The sequence below is a fragment of the Mytilus edulis genome, chromosome 1, assembly GCF_963676685.1.
Source record: "Mytilus edulis chromosome 1, xbMytEdul2.2, whole genome shotgun sequence".
NCBI classification, from domain to species: Eukaryota; Metazoa; Mollusca; class Bivalvia; order Mytilida; family Mytilidae; genus Mytilus; species Mytilus edulis.
In genome coordinates this window covers 64807166-64827106 of record NC_092344.1, presented here as the reverse complement: position 1 = coordinate 64827106, position 19941 = coordinate 64807166, and the positions used below count along the sequence as shown (strand labels likewise).

General features: G+C 32.4%; 1 protein-coding gene across 1 annotated transcript; it reads right to left on the bottom strand.

Annotated features, from left to right (window-relative positions):
- Nucleotides 1-14776: 14776 nt before the first annotated feature.
- On the bottom strand, nucleotides 14777-17113 carry LOC139519830 (uncharacterized). Its single transcript, XM_071312111.1, has one exon. It carries the CDS (start codon nucleotides 17107-17109, stop codon nucleotides 15166-15168), a length of 1944 nt encoding a protein of 647 aa, XP_071168212.1. The 5' UTR covers nucleotides 17110-17113; the 3' UTR covers nucleotides 14777-15165.
- Nucleotides 17114-19941: the final 2828 nt, after the last annotated feature.

The following is a 19941-nucleotide window of genomic DNA, read 5'->3' as shown; positions in this document are numbered from 1 at the left end:
GTATCTGCAAATAAATCATACTTAGCCTGAATAATTAACTTACTATGAAAGTCCCTTTTACTATTTTTTAATAAAAATATAAAAATTTCTTACATTTTGTTTTGTTCACACATCATTGTCAATATAATGGAATTTGATGCGACTGTCATGTAAGTGCGAGGTTAAGCTAGTTTAAAACCAGGCTAAATCAATCATTACCTACATACGAAAATGTTTGTACCAAATCAGGAATATGACAGTTATTATAGATTCGTTTCATGTGTTTGAGCTTTGGATTTTGCCATTGGATTAGGGACTTTCCTTTTTTTTTATTTTCAGTTCAGTATTTTTGTGATTTTACTTGGTTCTGTTTTGATAAAGTTAAGTTATTTACAAATGTATTTTCCAAGATTTGTACATATATAAGATAACGATTTGGTGTCTTTTATATTAGATGTTAAACTTTAGATACACAGGTTCTTCTTTATATCAGTTTGCATCTTAATGGTTCAGAATTTGCAATGACTAGTTGATATGGATTTTTTTTTTATAATTTTCATTATCTACATTGTAATATAGAACAAAGGATGTTTCTTTGCTATTCAAAATTAGTTTAGCACTAGATGATTGGTCCTGTGTGTTAATAAAAATCCTTATGTGTAGATCCAACTTTGTCACAACCATTGACAACTTTAATAAGTGTTATTTCTGAGACACCCATTTTTTATTTTTATTTTGCGAAGACCTTTAAATGTGTTAATATGTCTCTTTCGAAATTATTACTTTTTGAAGTAAATAAACACATGATTTGCTATGTTTCTCAAATTTCTAAAGAAAGTGTTATTTAAACATGGTTACAATTATCTCGTACCGATAATTTTGTGAATAGTTGAAGAAACTAGAGGCTCTAAAGAGCCTGTGTCGCTCACCTTGGTCTGTGTGAATATTAAACAAAGGAAGCAAATGGATTCATGACAAAATCGTGTTTTGTTGATCATGATGTGTTTGTACGTCTTACTTTACTGAACATTCTTGCTGCTTACAGTTATCTCCATCTATAATGAACTTGGGCCAGTAGTTTCAGTGGAAAATGTTAGTAAAAATTTAAAAATTTAATAAAAATTGTTAAAAATTGACTATAAAGGACAATAACTCCTTAGGGGGTCAATTGACCATTTCAGTCCTGTTGACTTATTTGTAAATCTTACTTTGCTGTACATTATTGCTGTTTAAAGTTTATCTCTATCTATAATAATATTCAAGATAATAACCCAAAACAGTAAAATTTCCTTAAAATTACCAATTTAGGGGCAGCAACCCAACAACAGGTTGTCCGATTCATCTGAAAATTTCAGGGCAGATAGATTTTGACCTGATAAACCCATATCAGATTTGCTCTAAATGCTTTGGTTTTTGAGTTATAAGCCAAAAACTGCATTTTACCCCTATGTTCTATTTTTAGCCATGGCGGCCATCTTGGTTGGTTGGCCAGGTCACGCCACACATTTTTTAAACTCGATACCCCAAAGATGATTGTGGCCAAGTTTGGATTAATTTGGCCAAGTAGTTTCAGAGGAGAAGATTTTTGTAAAAGATTACTAAGATTTACGAAAAATGGTTAAAAATTGACTATAAAAGGCAATAACTCCTAAAGGGGTCAACTGACCATTTCGGTCAAGTAAACTTATTTGTAGATCTAACTTTGCTGAACATTATTGCTGTTTACAGTTTATCTCTATCTATAATAATATTCAAGATAATAACCAAAAACAGTAAAAATTCCCTAAAATTACCAATTCAGGGGCAGCAACCTCAACAACGGGTTGTCGGATTCATCTGAAAATTCGAGGGCAGATAGATCTTGACCTGATAAACAATTTAACCCTGTCAGATTTGCTCTAAATGCTTTGGTTTCAGAGTTATAAGCCAAAAACTGCATTTTACCCCTATGTTCTATTTTTAGCCGTGGCGGCCATCTTGGTTGGTTGGCCGGGTCACGCCACACATTTTTTAAACTAGATACCCCAATGATGATTATAGTCAAGTTTGGTTAAATTTGGCCCAGTAGTTTCAGAGGAGAAGATTTTTGTAAAAGTTAACGACGACGGACGACGGACGACGACGACGACGGACGCCGGACGCAAAATGATGGGAAAAGCTCACTTGGCCCTTCGGGCCAGATGAGCTAAAAAAGAATACCAACTCCCAGCATCAAAATGATTGTTTTATTAAAATGAAAAAAAAAAGAACTCTTAAACTGTGGATGAATTTATGTTACATTTATTATTTTAAATTAAAGTATTTTATTGTATCAAATTATCAGGCTAGACTAAATAAAGGCAACAGTAGTATACCGATGTTCAAAACTCATAAATCGATAGAAAAATCAAATCCGGGTCACAAACCAAAACCGAGGGAAACGCATAAAATATAAGAGGAGAATGACGACACAACGTTAAAATGTAACGCACACAGAAACGAGCTAAGCATAAGAAAAAATCCGATGAGAATAACAAATATAACTTCAAAACTAAATACATGACTTTTGGATCGAAAAGTATCGTGACACGTCTTATAATAATGTGAATTCACACTCAAAGAGAAAACAAATGACACAAAAGAAACACAACGTTAAAATGCAACACACACAGAAACGAACTATAATATAACAATGACAATATTCCTAACTTGGTACAGGAAATTTTTTAAAGAAAACAAATGTGTTTTGTGGCATGCCAAACCTCCTTCTTTCGTGGCCATGTTAAATATAACATCAAAATGACAACACAACAGTACGGGACTACAATACAAATACTAGTAAATAGGAGAACATATTTGACAAAGAAACACACGAATAATAGCTAACAAAAGGTACCAGGTTTAAAATTTAATACGCCAGAAGTGCGTTTTGTCCACACAAGACTTACTAGTGACGCCCAGATATAAAAGATTGAAAGTCAAAACAAGTACAAAGTTGAACAGCATCGAGGACCAAAAGTTCAAAAAAGTTGTGCCAAAAACGGCCAGGGTTTCTGTTAGGTACCAGAACATCCATATTATTTAGAATAATTTAAACTTTTGCATACACTAAATTTTATAAAATGACGATATAAAATATATACATGATAAAACTGATGTATTAACCAATTACAGAAAACAACCGGATACATTACATAATCCGACAAAATCCATCACAATCCAACACCAAAAATAGACACACTCGAATTAGTTAAGGCCTCAACGCAAAGTGACTAAGTGTCTTTCATGAGTTTTTGTATCTGCTAATTATGAAGGAACTATCATTACTGTATACGAGTGTATGCGACCTTTCATCATTGCCTAGGCATGATTATTTCTTGGGAGTAACATTTGTTTTGTGGGGTTTTTTTTTCGCTTAAATAAAAAAAGAAATTTCAATAACATTCTCGTTCAAGATTTTTAAACTCTACGTTGTATATATGTATTTTTTTTTATAAATAATCCAGGAAAACAGTTCTACCTCTCCATTTGAAACAAATATTTGAAATAATTGTTCAATACTTTTAAATCATTTTTTTAAATTACGTATAATTTGTCATATGGTTCAAAAATTTAAAAAAATGCATTACATTAAATATTATAAATTAGGCTAAAACAAAAAGGTAACATGTATTTAGCTTTTTTATTATATGGCTTGGTTTATTTGTGTCATTTTTAACATAAATAAAACAAAATGACAAGTGTGATTGAATTCTTGAATCATGGACCAACAATAGGTATGAGAATTTTCCGATTTTTATAGAGCCCTTGTTTTGTTTTTTAGTCTCGATGTTGTCTTTACAACAAAAATTGGAAACAGACTGTTTAGAATATGTTCAGATAATATCACACGGAGTTAAAACTATTTTGAATTCATTAGTTATTCTACCTCCAGGAATAGATGTTCCTACTCGTAATCAGCAAACTTCATCAAGTTATTTTTCCTGTACCGTTTTTCTACTTCGTGCTTAATTGTCCGGTTTTTAATTCAAGCGTCACTAAATGAAGGGAAAATAATACCTGATGGCCATTCAAACTCATAGATCGAAAAAAGAAATGACAACGACATGGCTAAAAAAAAGAAAAGTCAAACAGACAAATAACAGTACACAAGACAATGCCATGTCATGACAAGAAAAACGATCAGAAGACAAATAAAAAAAAAATATAACAAAATATAACATAGAACACTTGAGACTGAGCAACAAAAACCCCACTAAAAGGCAAGATGGTCTCACATATCAAAAGACTCAAATCTTTTGAGGAGTTCATATTTTTTTAAATGCCTAGCCAGAGACGGTAAAAGAAGTGATATCATTGCCGTAAATATGTCAACGGTACATGAGGGAAAATATGAAGTGGCTTGAATAAAAGTAATATTTTGAAAGTAAATTAGTTTTCAAACAATTAAATTTTTCATTGTTATTCAACGCAAAATAATTATTTAAGATACTTGGGACGATCCCATTTCAAATAGGCTTTCTTTTGTTTACTTATTGTACCTCGAACTTATTAACCCGGTGTAGGTCTTTAAGTTGCAGGTTCAATTTACTAAAAGTTAATCGTGCATGACTAATTAGACACGCCCTCTTAAATGCAAGGGGTCCATAATGGGAATGGAAAATAAAATACCATCAAAGTGCTTTTGGTTGATTTTAAAATATCCTCGGTCAATAATCAGACGGTATTTGAGTGGAAACACAAACCTGTCCAAAACAGGGAAATGCTGGCTGCAATAGGAATTTATTTACAAAGTTTGTCCATATTTCATTAAATTTAAGTGGGCTTTATTGATCGTAAATTCATGTCGTTTTCTTTTTGGCGTGCGTCTTCCGTGGAGAAAAAAAGTGGGGCTAATAGCTTAACTTACGATTTTGATCATGTTTCAACTTTATTCTAGTACAGCATACGTTTTACCTCTAGCAAACTCTATATATTAGTTATGTGTCAATCATTTGCTTCAGGTCGATTCACTTTGCACCTTGTCGTGAATATGCGTGATATATTTGCCACTGGACATTACGGGAGCAATTAATATATCAGCTTCATTTAGTGATGAATAATCATTAGTTCTCAGTTGATAATTGTCTAAAAACGGTTTTCCATTTTTTGTGTATTTAATTTTTACTTCTATTTGATTTTTAAGCGTAAATTTTAGAATTTCTTTCCACTGTTTTCTCTTTGAATTTATTTTGTTGTTAACATTTAGTAACCGGCGTAGTCCACATCAGGAGTTACTTTGTATCCAGCCAAACAAGGAGGAGGGGATCAGAACAGAAAAATATCTCCTTTGAGTACATACAATAACTCATATATTGAAACGTAAAGCAACGGCAGTGTCGTATAGGTGGCAAAATTTGCTGTGTCAATTTTTTTATATATATATATCTGGTATAGTTGTCATAAAAGCAAAATCAGATAAAAAAAAAAAGGTTGCAATTGGCAACAATTTATAATAAGATTCAACTTATTTTGGCCGTTTCGTTTATTCTTTAGGTATTGTCTTATTGATCGGTTTTGTTATCTAAATTTTTTTTATTTTTTTTATGTATAATTGACCTTGTAAAAGGCGCAAAAGATGTTTTAACATCACCCATGCGACTTTTTTTATGATCCAGGTGACCTTTGTTGGGTTTTTTTTTTAGAAATTTCAATCGTAGATCGTATTTCCCGCTCAACGATTTATTCAGGTAGATAGCGTGAAACTCTCATTACACCAGGCATCGAATATACGACATTTTTATTTCGACCAAACGAGGCTGCATATTTTATACATCCGAACAGCTAAACGGCCGCACCCAATTTTAGCAAAGATATACTGTCGGAAGGGAGAAATCCAGAGATGTCAATATTTCTATACCCAATCAATCCTTTGGTTTTGAAAACGCATATAAAGGTATACATCAATACGACAGCAACCCAACGACACGCATAAATCAAAACATTAAGAGTCAACATACAGATTTTTGTAATAGCAAGAAGAATATACATGCTATACAGAACAAAAAAGCCCAAAACCGCAACATGACTAAATAATACGGAGTTGAGTATTAAGAAAAATGTTTGGTTGAAAAGTTTTCCATGCCCCTTTTTAATTTCGATCGGTGGAAATTATAGAAGGTGAAATATAAATCCGTAGAAGAAAAACACTTCACTGCATAGTAACGGTAAAATAAATAATGATTATGGATGACGTCCAGTGACAAATTGAATGAATTTTCAGGACAAAAGCATGGAATGGAAATATAATATGAAAATTAACCCTGCTTTGCACTAGACCGACATACTGAGACGGAATTTTTAACGTGTAAGTTCACAAACTATCAGTTCGGAGGGAAACAAGTCACCCGCCGTTTGACCCGGTAGGGATTCGGACCAAAGTCCTCCCGCTCTCGATGCGAACATACTCTCACGAGACCAACCAGGAGAGCAGTCGCAAAGAATATCACACCAAAACCTCCAGCATAATTAACAATACAGTTTCACAGAATTCTCATGGTTACTAATGCGAGCTAAAAGTATTTAACTTAAATTAGATGCGTGAAATGATATCGGAAACTACACGTAAATAATGATGGCCCACATCAGGGTAGATTTAGAGGATCATTGCTCTCTGCAAAGTAAAAACTCTTGCTTTAATTTTTTTAGGGGTCCCACTGTGGCGAGCTGTTTCAAGGCTAAATGTCGATCCTTTTAAATCTACCCTCATTTTCCATTGGTATTACAAGTTTACGTCTAACCTTAATGTCGACCGACTACTGCAAGTCCTACCTATCTATAATACTAAAATTACGAGGTCCAATTTGTCAGCCGTCATCGGGTAAAAACGACAAATCAAAGAATTCAACTCTATATATAACTAATATAGGACAATGGTGTAGATTAAAAATTACACCACTCCAGACCCTTTTGTTTTCAGCATAATTAATATTGCCAATAATTAACAAGTTCCGGGTCGAATCCGATACCGATACAAATAGTATATTCAGCTGTTACCTTATCTGTACATTCCGCATTTGACAGGCGCACCACCAAACGGTGTATTTAGGATTTTGCTATATACACGGGTCATAATCAAAGGACTGACACTACTAAATTCAATCATTGTCAAATTTTTCCCTATTGTAGTTTTATTCAGCAATCAGCAAGACTTTCTAAGATAACTAATATAGGACAATGCTGTTGATTAAAAAATACTCCATTCCTGAATAGCCAGGACCTTTTGTTTTCCAAATAATTATTATTTCCAATAACTGATAAGTTCCAGGTTGACGGGTTCAAACAGAAAGATTTGAAAGCAGAGAAAACTGTGTATCTTATAATCGACATGACTTATCAGATGACAAAACCAATTACTAAAATAAGGCTTAGGCATAGTTATATACTTTAATTCAGTCACGGACCCGCGATATCACGGGTGTGTACTTGTTGTATTTAAAATTAATGTTTTCTCGTCATGAACATGAATGAAATATTTGCCACTGGACGTGATGCAAACAACAGTGAATCAACTTCAAAAATGATTCCATGTTAAAAGTACACGATCTTGTTAAATGCTGTAATATCTATTTAAATCACTGAATAATAGTTCAAACTTTTTTTTGTTATTTTGTGCAATTTACCACAAGACTGAACAATTATATTTCTTTTAAATACTTCTTAAGCATGGTTCTTTAAATTAATATCTACCGTTGTTATTATTTATAATATATGATTATGTCAGGCGATTATTAAACTAAGAAAGATAAAATGTTTTTTTTCAACGTGTTTATGCTTCATCTATAGCCGTGAAAAGGGAATGACGGACGACTAAAATAAAAGTGTTTGTTCTCATATAATACTCATATATAAAAAAAAAAAAAAAAAAAAAAAAAAAAAAGTAAATAAATAAATGGGGTTTGCCACATCTCTGGAGTAGCAACTCTCAAATACTTTTTTATTTAACAAATAATACCTGTATGACTATTTCAATATCAATATTAACTTATCATTGAGCTTTTACTATTACTTAAACTATATTTATAATGTCTTTCACATGACTTCGATGTAATTGAAAATAGACATGAATCTCTCTGTGACACGGCTTGGTTTAAATTAGAAGATGATTAGTGTCTTATTTGTCATATTGCATGTATTTTGTACCTTATTGCATGACATAGGTTTAAAAGAGGGGTGAAAGATACCAGAGGAACAGCTAAACTCATAGATGAAAAAACATGGCTAAAAAAATACAAAAGACAAATAATAGTACACAAGACACAACATAGAAAATTAAAGACTATAAACAACACGAACCACACCAAAATCTGGGGTGGTCTTATGTGCTCTGGACGGATAAGCAAATCTTGCTCCACATGTGACACCCGTCGTGTAACTATGGTTATTACAAACCGGGTAAATGGTCTTATTCGGTAGGTAACATTCGTGAATAGGAAACGGGATTGTAGTTATGACATAAGGAACATATCTGATGTTTAAATGTTTCGAAGATAACGTTCCCCCAAATAATTATATATTATGATGTAATAAAAAAAAAATTATATATGAATAACCATAATAATTATTCTTACCGAAATAACACCTTCTGTATCAGAAATGATTATGACAAAAACATGTGATGGCAATTAAAATGAAACTGTATATGCGTGTGTATTAAACAATATCAAATATTCACACGCAACAAATACATTTTCTCTGAACGAACAATGAAAAGCTGTTAGATATATAGTTTATTCTAGAGTTTTATAATAAAAATCCATACTTGCAGACTACAAATAATGTGATAACTGCTGTTACATGTTCTATGTCTCATCAGGATGAAATTCCATTCTTAAGTATAATTGGATTAATGAAAATTAATTATCTCGTCTTAAACCATCCGTTTTACATTAGAAGATTCATATACTAACTTTCTTTTATACAAAGAAGATATTATGATTAGTGTTAGGTCGTATGTTTTACCTTGCATGTACATTAAAAAGATAAAAATTTGTTAAAGCCAAAAACAGGGTTTTTTTTCTCTCAAAAGCGGTTCACAAGAAAAAAAAGTGTTTTAAAAGATTTGGACTATCATACCATAGAAAAACTGATGCTTCCACTTCATTGATATGTTCATAATTATAAATTAACATTAACAAAATGATGATATTTTTTAAGTACTAAGGCTTTTTTACCTCAGGAATAGATTACCTTAGCTGTATTTGGCAAAACTTTTAGAAGGTTTCGGTCCTCAATGCTCTACTTCGTATTTTATTTGACCTTTTTAACATTTTTTTATTCAAGCGTCACGGATCAGTCTTTTGAAGACGAATCGCGCGTCTGGCGTAAATGTAAACTTTCAATCCTGGTATCTATGATGAGTTTATTTGCACATGAAAACAGATCCTCGCAGTTTGATTTTTAGCACAGATTTAAACATTTTTTTCCTGTCAAATATTTTTTTAGTTATTGTATTTCATCAATCATATCAATTTTAAGTTAATACTAATATAAACAAAAACAAACTATTCCTGTTGAACGCTGTTACTTTTAATCATATGTTATTTAGCGTTTTTATAAGAATGTGCACATATTTTATATATATAAAAAAGGGACAGACACGTACATAATATTTTAGGGTTAATATATTTGTCATCTATCCCATAACCTTGGAAAATGGTAAAATATGGTTTCACTCACAAATCAGCAGAAAAACAAAAGATAAAAAACATAAAGAAAAAGCAATAAAATGCAGATATAACATTAATCACAGTTAGTTAAAGTTATTTCAAACCCAATTACAACTAATAAATAAATCATGTTCTCCCAGACTGAAGTATTTTGGAGTAAAATTAGTACGCTTCCAGCAAATGAAATAAAGGGACGTAATTCATAGTATGTAGTCCTATTTCTCGACAAGACTAGATGGCGAGCCATAGGTTTTCATAACAGCAAATCAACACATATTAAGTGATATTTTAATTTACAAAAAGTTAAATTCTAGTTTATACATTATGAATATCAAAATATGGTTTAATGTAAGGTAAACTTTTTTTTTTGTCATTTTCCTTTTTTTTGGAAAACAATATTCGAGAAAATAGCGTATATACGATCAAGGCTGTTAACAATTTTCTGATTTTTTTACTCTTTCTGATAAATGAATAACAAATTAATCTAAAAACCTGCCCTTTTACCTTCTGTGTATCGTCAATTGCGTGAATTAAAATTGTTGTTATAATTAAGAACAAAATCTGACAGCTCAAGAATTTTTTATTACTACATTTAAACATCAGTTTACAACTGTTGCCTTAATCTAAACAATTCTGCAACTGATATTTACAGTTTACTCTACAGCTGATCATTCAAATTCGACACCATACTTCATTCTGACAGTTCTGTCGTAAAACAGAACTGGTCTATGACTGTTTAAAACATGCTTTGTATTAGCAATTTTTGACAGTTCTGAAGAAAAGACTCTCAAGTTAAAAACTTATCCAACCGCAATACACAGTTATGAATTAAAACTAGAATCAGCCCTCATTTTTTAGCTATTCGACATTCTCAAGATTCTACCAGCTTTGCCAATTTTCGGTTCTATACATTCATCATGGATTCTTAGTATCAAGTCAGATTTTTTTCCACAGATATGGTTTCCTCCAGTAAAATATTTTTAAAAAATCCACAAATGTGGTTTCCGACAGTTAAATGTTGAAAAATATTTATTTCTTTTTTGTGTATAACAATATAAACATTCTGCATTTATTTGATATACATGTAAGCACAATTAAGTTCCGACATTAATATCTAATAAATCGTTAAAATGTTAATTAAGGTAGCAATAAAACTGCAAAGAAAAAATCTGCAAAAACAAAAGTAGCGAAACAAAGGCGTCCTCTAACTTCGGCATGACTTTAATTATAAGTTTGCGTTAAAAGAAAATATGGAGGACAAATAAAAAATGCGTACCAGAAGAAGAAATTTTCCAAATTTTGTTTTCAGGAGTTTTGGTTATTGAGTGATAGAACATCATTAATACATCTCAAAATGAAATTAAAGGACTCAGCAGATGACATTTTCTATGTCTTTAAGAAGGTTCTGTATGAATTAAGCTTCATATGGTTACACAACCAAGTCCTCCATAAAGTGTGCTTATTAGTACCGATTTACAGTCTATCTGTAGAATGGCCAATCATATCCAAATTTAATTATTCGATAATATTTAGATTTATTCCTAATCCATCCTTAACATGATACACCCAGATCAACATATTTTAAATTAAATTTTAAAAAAAATAATCATTTTGAATTTTGTTTAATTATTAAGACATTTAAAAGAAAATCTAGTGTATGATACAAAACCCCTCTTTGCGCTTCAGATCATTCTGTATGTAATCCAATCATTATTATCAAAAACAAAATCAGGTTCAAAATAACAACAGATGTAGCTATTATATTTATAATCCTGTCTAAAGCTCTTGCTACGTCTCGCCATGCAATATTGTCGTAGTCACTGTCCAGATCCGCTGTGTCATCCTTATTATCTTTCAAGTCTCCGCTTGTAAGATTCATTTTGTTTTCATCATTGTTCTTATATGTGCTAAAAGAAGAATGGTTTTCAGTTAATGTTTTTGCCGTAGTCGTCGTGTTCGGTGAAATCTTCAAGTTAAAGTTGCAACGAAGTACAAATCTAACAATGTTTTTGTATGCAACTGGGACAACTGTGTTGCCTTCGAAATGATAATATTCAAGTGTTTTTATTATTCCAAAGACTGTCAAACTACTATAAATAAGTTGTACTAACAAAAAAATATTAAACAAAGACACTGTGTCTGTTGGTGGTAGTTTGTCTAAAACAGTTGTTAAGAAAACAATGTATGTTAACAGAAGACTGACACAGAATGACAATCTCTCACCTGATGCTACTGGTATCAAGAATGATAAACTATTTACTGTACATATAATAATAGATGGACAAACTAAATTCAGAACCAGAAAGTATGGTTTTCGAGTGAAATTTAATTCATATATGGGCTCCGAAAACGGACCTGCTGAAATGCCACTATATACTGAAGAGGATATAGTCCATTCAGAATTTTCAACGGTGTGCATATTTAACATTGTAGTCAACAACGTTCTAAGTAATACGGTCCTGTTAAAGTTGAGCGTAATGATTGAAAGATCGCATTTGTGTTGATCTAACGGATAAAATGTAATATCCGTGGTGCAACTTATCTGAAGGACTGTAACAAGCTTTATCCTAGCTGTTCCATTTGGCGAAAATGATACAAATGTTGACTCACTATCAAATGTGCTGCTGAACTGAAAGATTGAAGTTTGTTCAACCATATTTCGAATATAAAGCTTCGGAACCCATACTTCATGTACATTTAGTTGTGTCTTGGTAATCTCACTGAATTCAGAATTATTCCATCTCGTACCAATTTGTTCATCGTCCCACGATAATGAAAATGTTCCTGCAAACGTCAAAATTCCAGTTAAAACATCAAAATCGACGACGGAGTTCAAGAAAAGATCAACTATAACTGTAACTGATTCGCTAAGGTTGATTCTAGGGTGTAAACGTCTTGAGTAATTCGCTAATAGATATTCGTTCAAACGTTTTCCGTCAGAATATAAAACAGCGTTTACAGGGAGAATTATGAGCAGAATAAGCAGTGCCTTCATATTTCTTGTTAGATTGTCAACCTGTCCAGATGTGTTATGCATGATATTCTTTAAAACTGATTGGAAAACCATTTTATGTTATACGAAATAATAATAATAAAAGGATTCACTTTAAGATAATTGATCTCAACTGTCATTGGATGAAATAGAATCGATTCAAAATAATTTTCTATCTTGTTAATGCAAATGTTTTAGCTTAAATTCTTTGTTTTGGATTTAAAGATCCAAATTGATTAATGCCCCTGCTACTCAGTATTACCACTAGGTTTCATGTAAATGCCAATTCCCTCCTATTATTAAGGAAAATATTTGATAACGGAATAACTTTTAAGATAAATAAGGGATTTAAATTTTGAAAGAACTATTGAAAAATTTTGAGATATTAATACATTTTAATAAAAACAAGTATAATAGTTTTGAAAGGGATGATTCAGGGTATATATTTAATACGTTTGCAGCTTAATGAAAGATAATTGGATCGTTGAAAAATTTGAATGACGAATTGTATAAAACATTAATAAATATCGGATGTTTATAAAGAAATCAATATTCCAAAAAAATATTTTGGAAATTTGATCTCAAAAGAGGATATGATACTAATGCAGTAAATAAAAACAAAGAATCGAAGAAAAACAGGCAACACAGTGACTAAGAAAAAAGCGACAAAAAAAAAACACCAGTCACTGACAAACTATAGAAAAAAATTAAGATTTAGCATTGAATTTAGAAGCACGTAAATTCTAGTGTGTATGACTTGTGTTTTATTTTGTTTTAGTTCTGTCCAACAAAAAGATTCAAAAAATGTAAACAAATGCATCTAAACCACTGGCACTGCACCTGCCAATAGTGATTGAAACCAAATATTTTGGAAGGCAAAATAATATAAAATGATTCAGAGCTTCGAAACTTTGAGAGACATGAATACAGCACACGGATGAGGAACAAAAGAAAAGCACTGCTAGTGTAGCTTAATTCCTGTTTCATAAATTGTATAACTGTTCGAATATCGTTATAAAAATCTTCAATATATAGAGTATCTTAACCGATGACTAGAGTCCCTATCTACAACTGTTGATCTGCATTAGTACACCACTACCTACACGTTCATCCATATTTTATGTATCTTTTTGAGGACGCAAGATAATTTGTATTCTTGGCGTTAGAAAAATAAATAATTGACAGGATCACTGAATGTCAACCAACGCCAGGATCTATTGATATTCATTGAGATTTTTCAGACCTTTATCTATAATTCAAACCCATTTGGACAAATGCACTTTTTCATTTGTTCTAAAATGAACTGGGTCGTCAGCATGAGATCAAACCTGTATTGGTAGTCAATGACGGTAAACATGGAAACATGCACGCATGTGAAAACCGGTTGGAAGAGCAAGAGCAACACTAAGTTTTGACGCTTCTCGAATAAGTTAATGCCTATCATTTTAGGTAAGATTGCCTTTCTTATATTTCGTGTATCTTGTTTCTTTGAAATGGCTATCTTTGCATTTCAAGATCGAATTCATTGTACATGTATACGGTATATGAATATTTTTTGAAAGTTGAAATAACACTAATTTCCGGTAAAAGTAACCTAAGTTATATGTTCACATTAGTAAGAAATTGTTTTAAGTCGCTGTATGGAATTTGAAAACGCACTATTTACACTAAACATAAATTGCAACAGATTTAAACGACATCAACGGTATCATGCTGATTACTTATATTATTTCTTTCATTTTAAGCGAAGCCACAAGTGGTACTAGATCAGTTTTGCCTTACCGAAACATCCATATATCTGGTTTTTTATGTGATTCTTGTTGCTTAGTTTTGCATTTATATTTTGTTTTTTGTCTACTGTTATTTTTCGTTTCGTCTTTTATCGATTTTTTTTTTCTTTTTTAAATGGCTTTTGCCTCGACTTATGAGTTTGAATATTGCTATGGTATCTTTCGCGTTTCTTTTATGCAAACTCAACCATTTGTTAAAGGTCTTGCTTATCAAACTATGTATGCAGAAGAGTCTAAGGCTGACATTATGCTCTTTATGTCCTTTATTATTTAACACCTTTCACATTGTTAAACAGGAACACTGTTTGTCAGATTATTATGTATTGGGAATATTTTCTCAGGTCATTAGACATAGTTGTTTTGTCGATGGCAATTAACTGATAGTACCTTTATAGTAAATTATCAAACGAATTTTTCAGTGATATTGAAGGATTTGTGATTAACATCTTATGGCAAATATTACAAACATAGCAAGATAAGAATATGTTTATGTGACTTGTTTAAATGATTTCTTTATCGCTTTCAAAAGGGTCAATATATATTAAGAACTTTGAGTGCCTGAATAAAAACGACCGAGATTGACATTTCACATGTTTTATAGTCACAAATCAAGTCACTAGCAATACGTTTTCGCGGTCGCCGATTAAGTCAAATTTGTTTTCGTCTTGCAAAATTAACGATGTTGTATTTTCTTCATTTCAGACAAGTATAACTATTTTCATTTGAATTGGCAAATTACAAATTTTCCTTTATCATATGATGTTAATAGAAAAATTCCCGATTGAGGTTTAAATCGTATTACCCAAGGTCTTTCAATTCCTAATTTAATTGATGATATATCGCTAATAAGTTCGCCTGCGCTAGAAATTTGGTGAATATTAGAAGAATTAAATCCGCAAATGTAAATGTTTCCTTCCGAATCAGTATCTATTCCTCTTGGATTCGTTAATGTTTTAGAATTGTACGATGTAGTTCTCCCTCTGTCTTCGACAACCGAAACTGAATTTGTGCCGTCCGCATAAATATACGAATTGGTTTTTGATGCAGAAACATACCATGTATCCCCCTTAGTCTTGTGCTGTTTAATTTGATGTCCAGATAATGTTGTCCAAGTCAGTGTATCGTTATATGCGGTAATAAAATGTGAATCTACATACGCTAAGCCGAAGACAGGGGAAAGTGTTTCAACTGCCTCTATTAAACTCATATTAGCAATGTTAATGATGTAGATTTCTGTGCAAAGCGAAGAGGCAACCGCAAGAGTGTTCGTATCTATGCGTGCAATATCACTTATCTCCTTGGATAATTTCATTCTTGTCCGTATAACATATTTTTCATCGTATTTTAAAATCATTTTGTTCAGGGAATCCGTAATTAAAATTGCGTCATCCATGAAAATTCCGCTTATTTGTCTGCTTCCAAAACCACCGTCATTAATATGGATGATTTTCAAGACTTCAATGTTTCCGATATCAAAATTCTTTGTGGACAGTCCGAAGGAGGCTTTGGTTGTTAAAAGATCTAATGAACTATTTCCAAACGTTTTACAGTTTTGAATGAAATTTCTAATAAAATCATTAACTTCGATGGTTACCGAGGGCTTTCGTGATTGTGATATTACGCTCTGCATCTCGTTTTTAACTTCTAAATATTTAGATTTGATTTTCTCAATATTTATTAAACATTGTTCATCTGAACCATGTTCCACACAGGCAATGGAAAACCTATATATATTATCAAGAAAAGCCCTATACCTTGACAAACCAGAAACTTCATCGGTAAGAGACACAAATATGTCTTTTTTCGATGCAGTCAAACGATTTAATGTTACGTCCGATATTCTATGTATATGGTTTATCAAGATTTCTTTCCTTTCATTCATCTGTTTTATAGCAACATCGGTTTCCTTATCAAATATGTCCATGCAGTCTGCACGATTTTTCATCAATTCGTCAACTTTCCTTAATTGTTCTTCCAGATGAATAAATGTTTCCTTCACAGTATTTGAACTCTTTATACATTTTGCCGCGTCCTTAATAGGAATTACTCTTTCGCATTTCCGGTGTGAAAGTGTTGCGCATAAACAGCAACATGATTTAGAATGATCGATGCAATACACTTCAACTATTTTATCGGGATGTTGATAACAGTAAATCATACTACATGAATTAAATTTTGTTTCGTCGGCATTCATATCGTGCAGGGATAATATGCAGTGTGTCGATGTTATTTTGAATGCTCTGTGACATCTTTCACAATTTTTACAAAATGCCTCTTTACAATAAGTACACCATGAAATTGCCTCACTTTTATTTCCATTCAGCTCACACGAATTACAAAAGCTCACTGACACTGTGGTAGCCTTTTGTTCTATTATATTCATAAGTAAATAGTTCAGAGGAAACTGCATTACTGATGACTCAGAATCGTTTATCCCCTTTTCCATGGAAACTGGTCTCCAACATATTGGGCATTTAAAAATTTGTTCGCTACAATCTTTCAAAATAGTTGATAATAGTTGATTTAAACAGTTTTCACAAAAATTGTGGAGACATGGTAAATGCCTTGGGACTGTCAAAATATTCCGACAAATAGTGCATGTTAATAAGTCCTTGAATTGTCCGAATTCTTCAAAGTTATTTTCTTCATACTTAGTAGCCATTGTATCAGAATAAATGCATGAATTGTTTGAATCCCAGATAAGAGTTTTAATTTTACTTAACGACTTCTAGCATGACGTTTCTTATCATTCAAGGTCATACTATACATGCTATATTACGTTATATGACAGACGAACAGCAGGTAGATAAAGACATGCGTCTGGGACATTATATATTCTGTGTCAAAATTCATTGATTTATTATCACTTTAACGATGTGCACGCATCAAGTAATGGTCATAAAATAATGAAAGCAATAGTGACCCGTAAAATACTTTCGACTGATAACAACAAAAGACGATAAACCAGTTTTTTTCTTTTTTGTCTGCGACGAAGGTTCCGCTGTGATATACTGGTTTAGGTTTTCTGTGATGGGGTGTGAATAAGTATTAAAGTGATATCTTTCCGGACGACAACCAGTTGTTTCACTGTAGAAAATTTGGTTTCCTTTGCGACGTTTAAAATTGTAATAGTTTTCATTGTAGTTCATGTATATAGAAGTTTACGAAATCATCCCTTTGATAATTTTACGGACGTCAACAGTAGTTGGTCGACCGTTATGGAATAACCGGTTCACAAATGATATCGGATCTGTTCCTTACGTCGTAACTACAAACCCCTTCCCTTTCATGAATGTGACCGACCGAATTAGACTATTTACCGGATTTCTTATAACATAAGCAACACGACGGGTGCCACATGTGGAGCAGGATCTGCTTACCCTTCCGTCGCAACTGAGATCACTCCTAGTTTTTGGTGGGGTTCGTGTTGCTTATTCTTTAGTTTTCTATGCTGTGTCATGTGTTCTATTGTTTGTCTGTTTGTTTTCTTTCATTTTTAGCCAGGCGTTGTCAGTTTATTTTCGATTTATGAGTTTGACTGTCCCTCTGGTATCTTTCGGCCCTCTCTTAGATATGAATATGTTTTTTATTTGGTTTTATAAGTGCTTATAGTAGTTATCAAAGGTACCAGGATTACAATTTAGTACGCTAGACGAGCGTTTCGTCTACATTAGACTCACCAGTGACGCCCATATCAAAATATTTATAAAGCCAATCAAGTACGAAGTTGAAGAGCATTGAGGATCCAAAATTCCAAAAAAATTGTGACAAATACCGCTAAGGTGATCTATGCCTGGGATAAGAAATCCTTAGTCTTTCGTTTTCTTTGTCCTGCTTTTTTGACCTGTTTTATGAGTGTATAAGAGAGTCGAAGGATTCTAAAAGGTTCATTTCAACTCACGAGTCGAAAACAAGCGGACAATGCCATAACCCAAAAAGTAAAAGACAAATAGACAAACAACAACATAAATACTAACTATAAAACCCCAAAACTGTGTAATCCGTATCCCATCAAATACATGGGAGTGATCTCAGGTGATGAGGAAGGGTAATCATATCCTGCTCCACATGTGGCACACGTCGTGTACCTCATGTCAGTACAAACCCGGTGATATGTCTTATTCGGTAAGAAGAAAAGGTGATATTTTAGTCGCAACAATTGGAACATATTGATCGTCATTTTTGATACAAATATTCCAACTGTCAACTAACGCGTAAATTTTACGAATGGATGACTTCAAATTAACCACATGCAACTCTTGATTTGATAGATTCCTTGTAAGCTACACTCTCTATAAAGGGAATCATGATAGGAAACACATGCTCTGGAATATTGTATCAACTAGGAGATTTGTCCTCCGTACGCAGGCGCTGCGGGAATGTTGCTACATAGAAATGAAAAGTTCACAATGGGAAACTAAAATTATCTCTTTTGTCGTAACGTTTTGATGCCAACGACCCGTATTGTCAAATCCTATATGTAATATCAACTTAAATCAAGTTATTAGGTTCGAAGGGATAGATGCGATCCATAGTGGCCATATTTTGAATTACTCATTTAGAGAACATGAACTCCATAGCGGAGTAAAGGATGCCGCTAACTTCTTTTCTCTTTTCATAAGAATTCAGGAGAAGAAGTCAGACTTGTGATAAACGAAAACGTCGGTAAGATGAGGAGTACGATTGGTTCCCATGGAAATGTCGCTTTTTTTGTTGTTGAAAAACACTATCTTCATCTATATTATCAAACATAACAAATATAATGTCAATCAAGAAATCAAGCATGCTGATCTTAAATGTCCCTTTTATATCTTTCGCCTCTCGTTTTGCATTGGAAAGGAAATTTAGAATAGCTGACGAAAGATTATTTATTAACAAAAGTAAGTTCTGATTAGTTGTCTCATGATATAGCTTATATTATATTATATATCATATACAATGATACTGCAGTGCATTATTGCGATTTCCATTTGACTAATATGCATTCTACATTAGTTCATGTCTGCATAGAACATTCCTGTAAAAAGTCAAGAAACTGACAGTTGTTATCCATTCGTCTGATGTGTTTGAACTTTTGATATTTCCATTTGGTTAAGAACTTTCCTTTTTGAATTTTTCTCGGCCTTCAGTATCGTATTTATTTAACCTTTCACATATCATGCAGAATGAGACAAACATAGCTCTATTCACTGATACGTTTACCAAGTGATAACCCATGTGCATTTAAGTTATATATTTTTGTAAAGAATATATGGGTCTATATCACTAACTTGATTTTAAATAATACAAAAAACTAACACGCAACAATATAACGTCAACTTTGAATTTTAACCCTCGGTAAATGATAAACATAAATTTAAAGTGTAAATTCAACTATAGGAATGTTCAATAAATGATTTTGTGACAATAAAATCGATGTTACCAGTGGACTTCAATGATGAGTCGTTTATCATAAGAGAGAGTTTGAACTTCATTTGTACATGAAACGCGGACA

Bases quoted from the DNA above. Each gene is read 5' to 3' on its own strand.
- LOC139519830 (XM_071312111.1), bottom strand. From the start codon at position 17,109: ATGGCTACTAAGTATGAAGAAAATAACTTTGAAGAATTCGGACAATTC.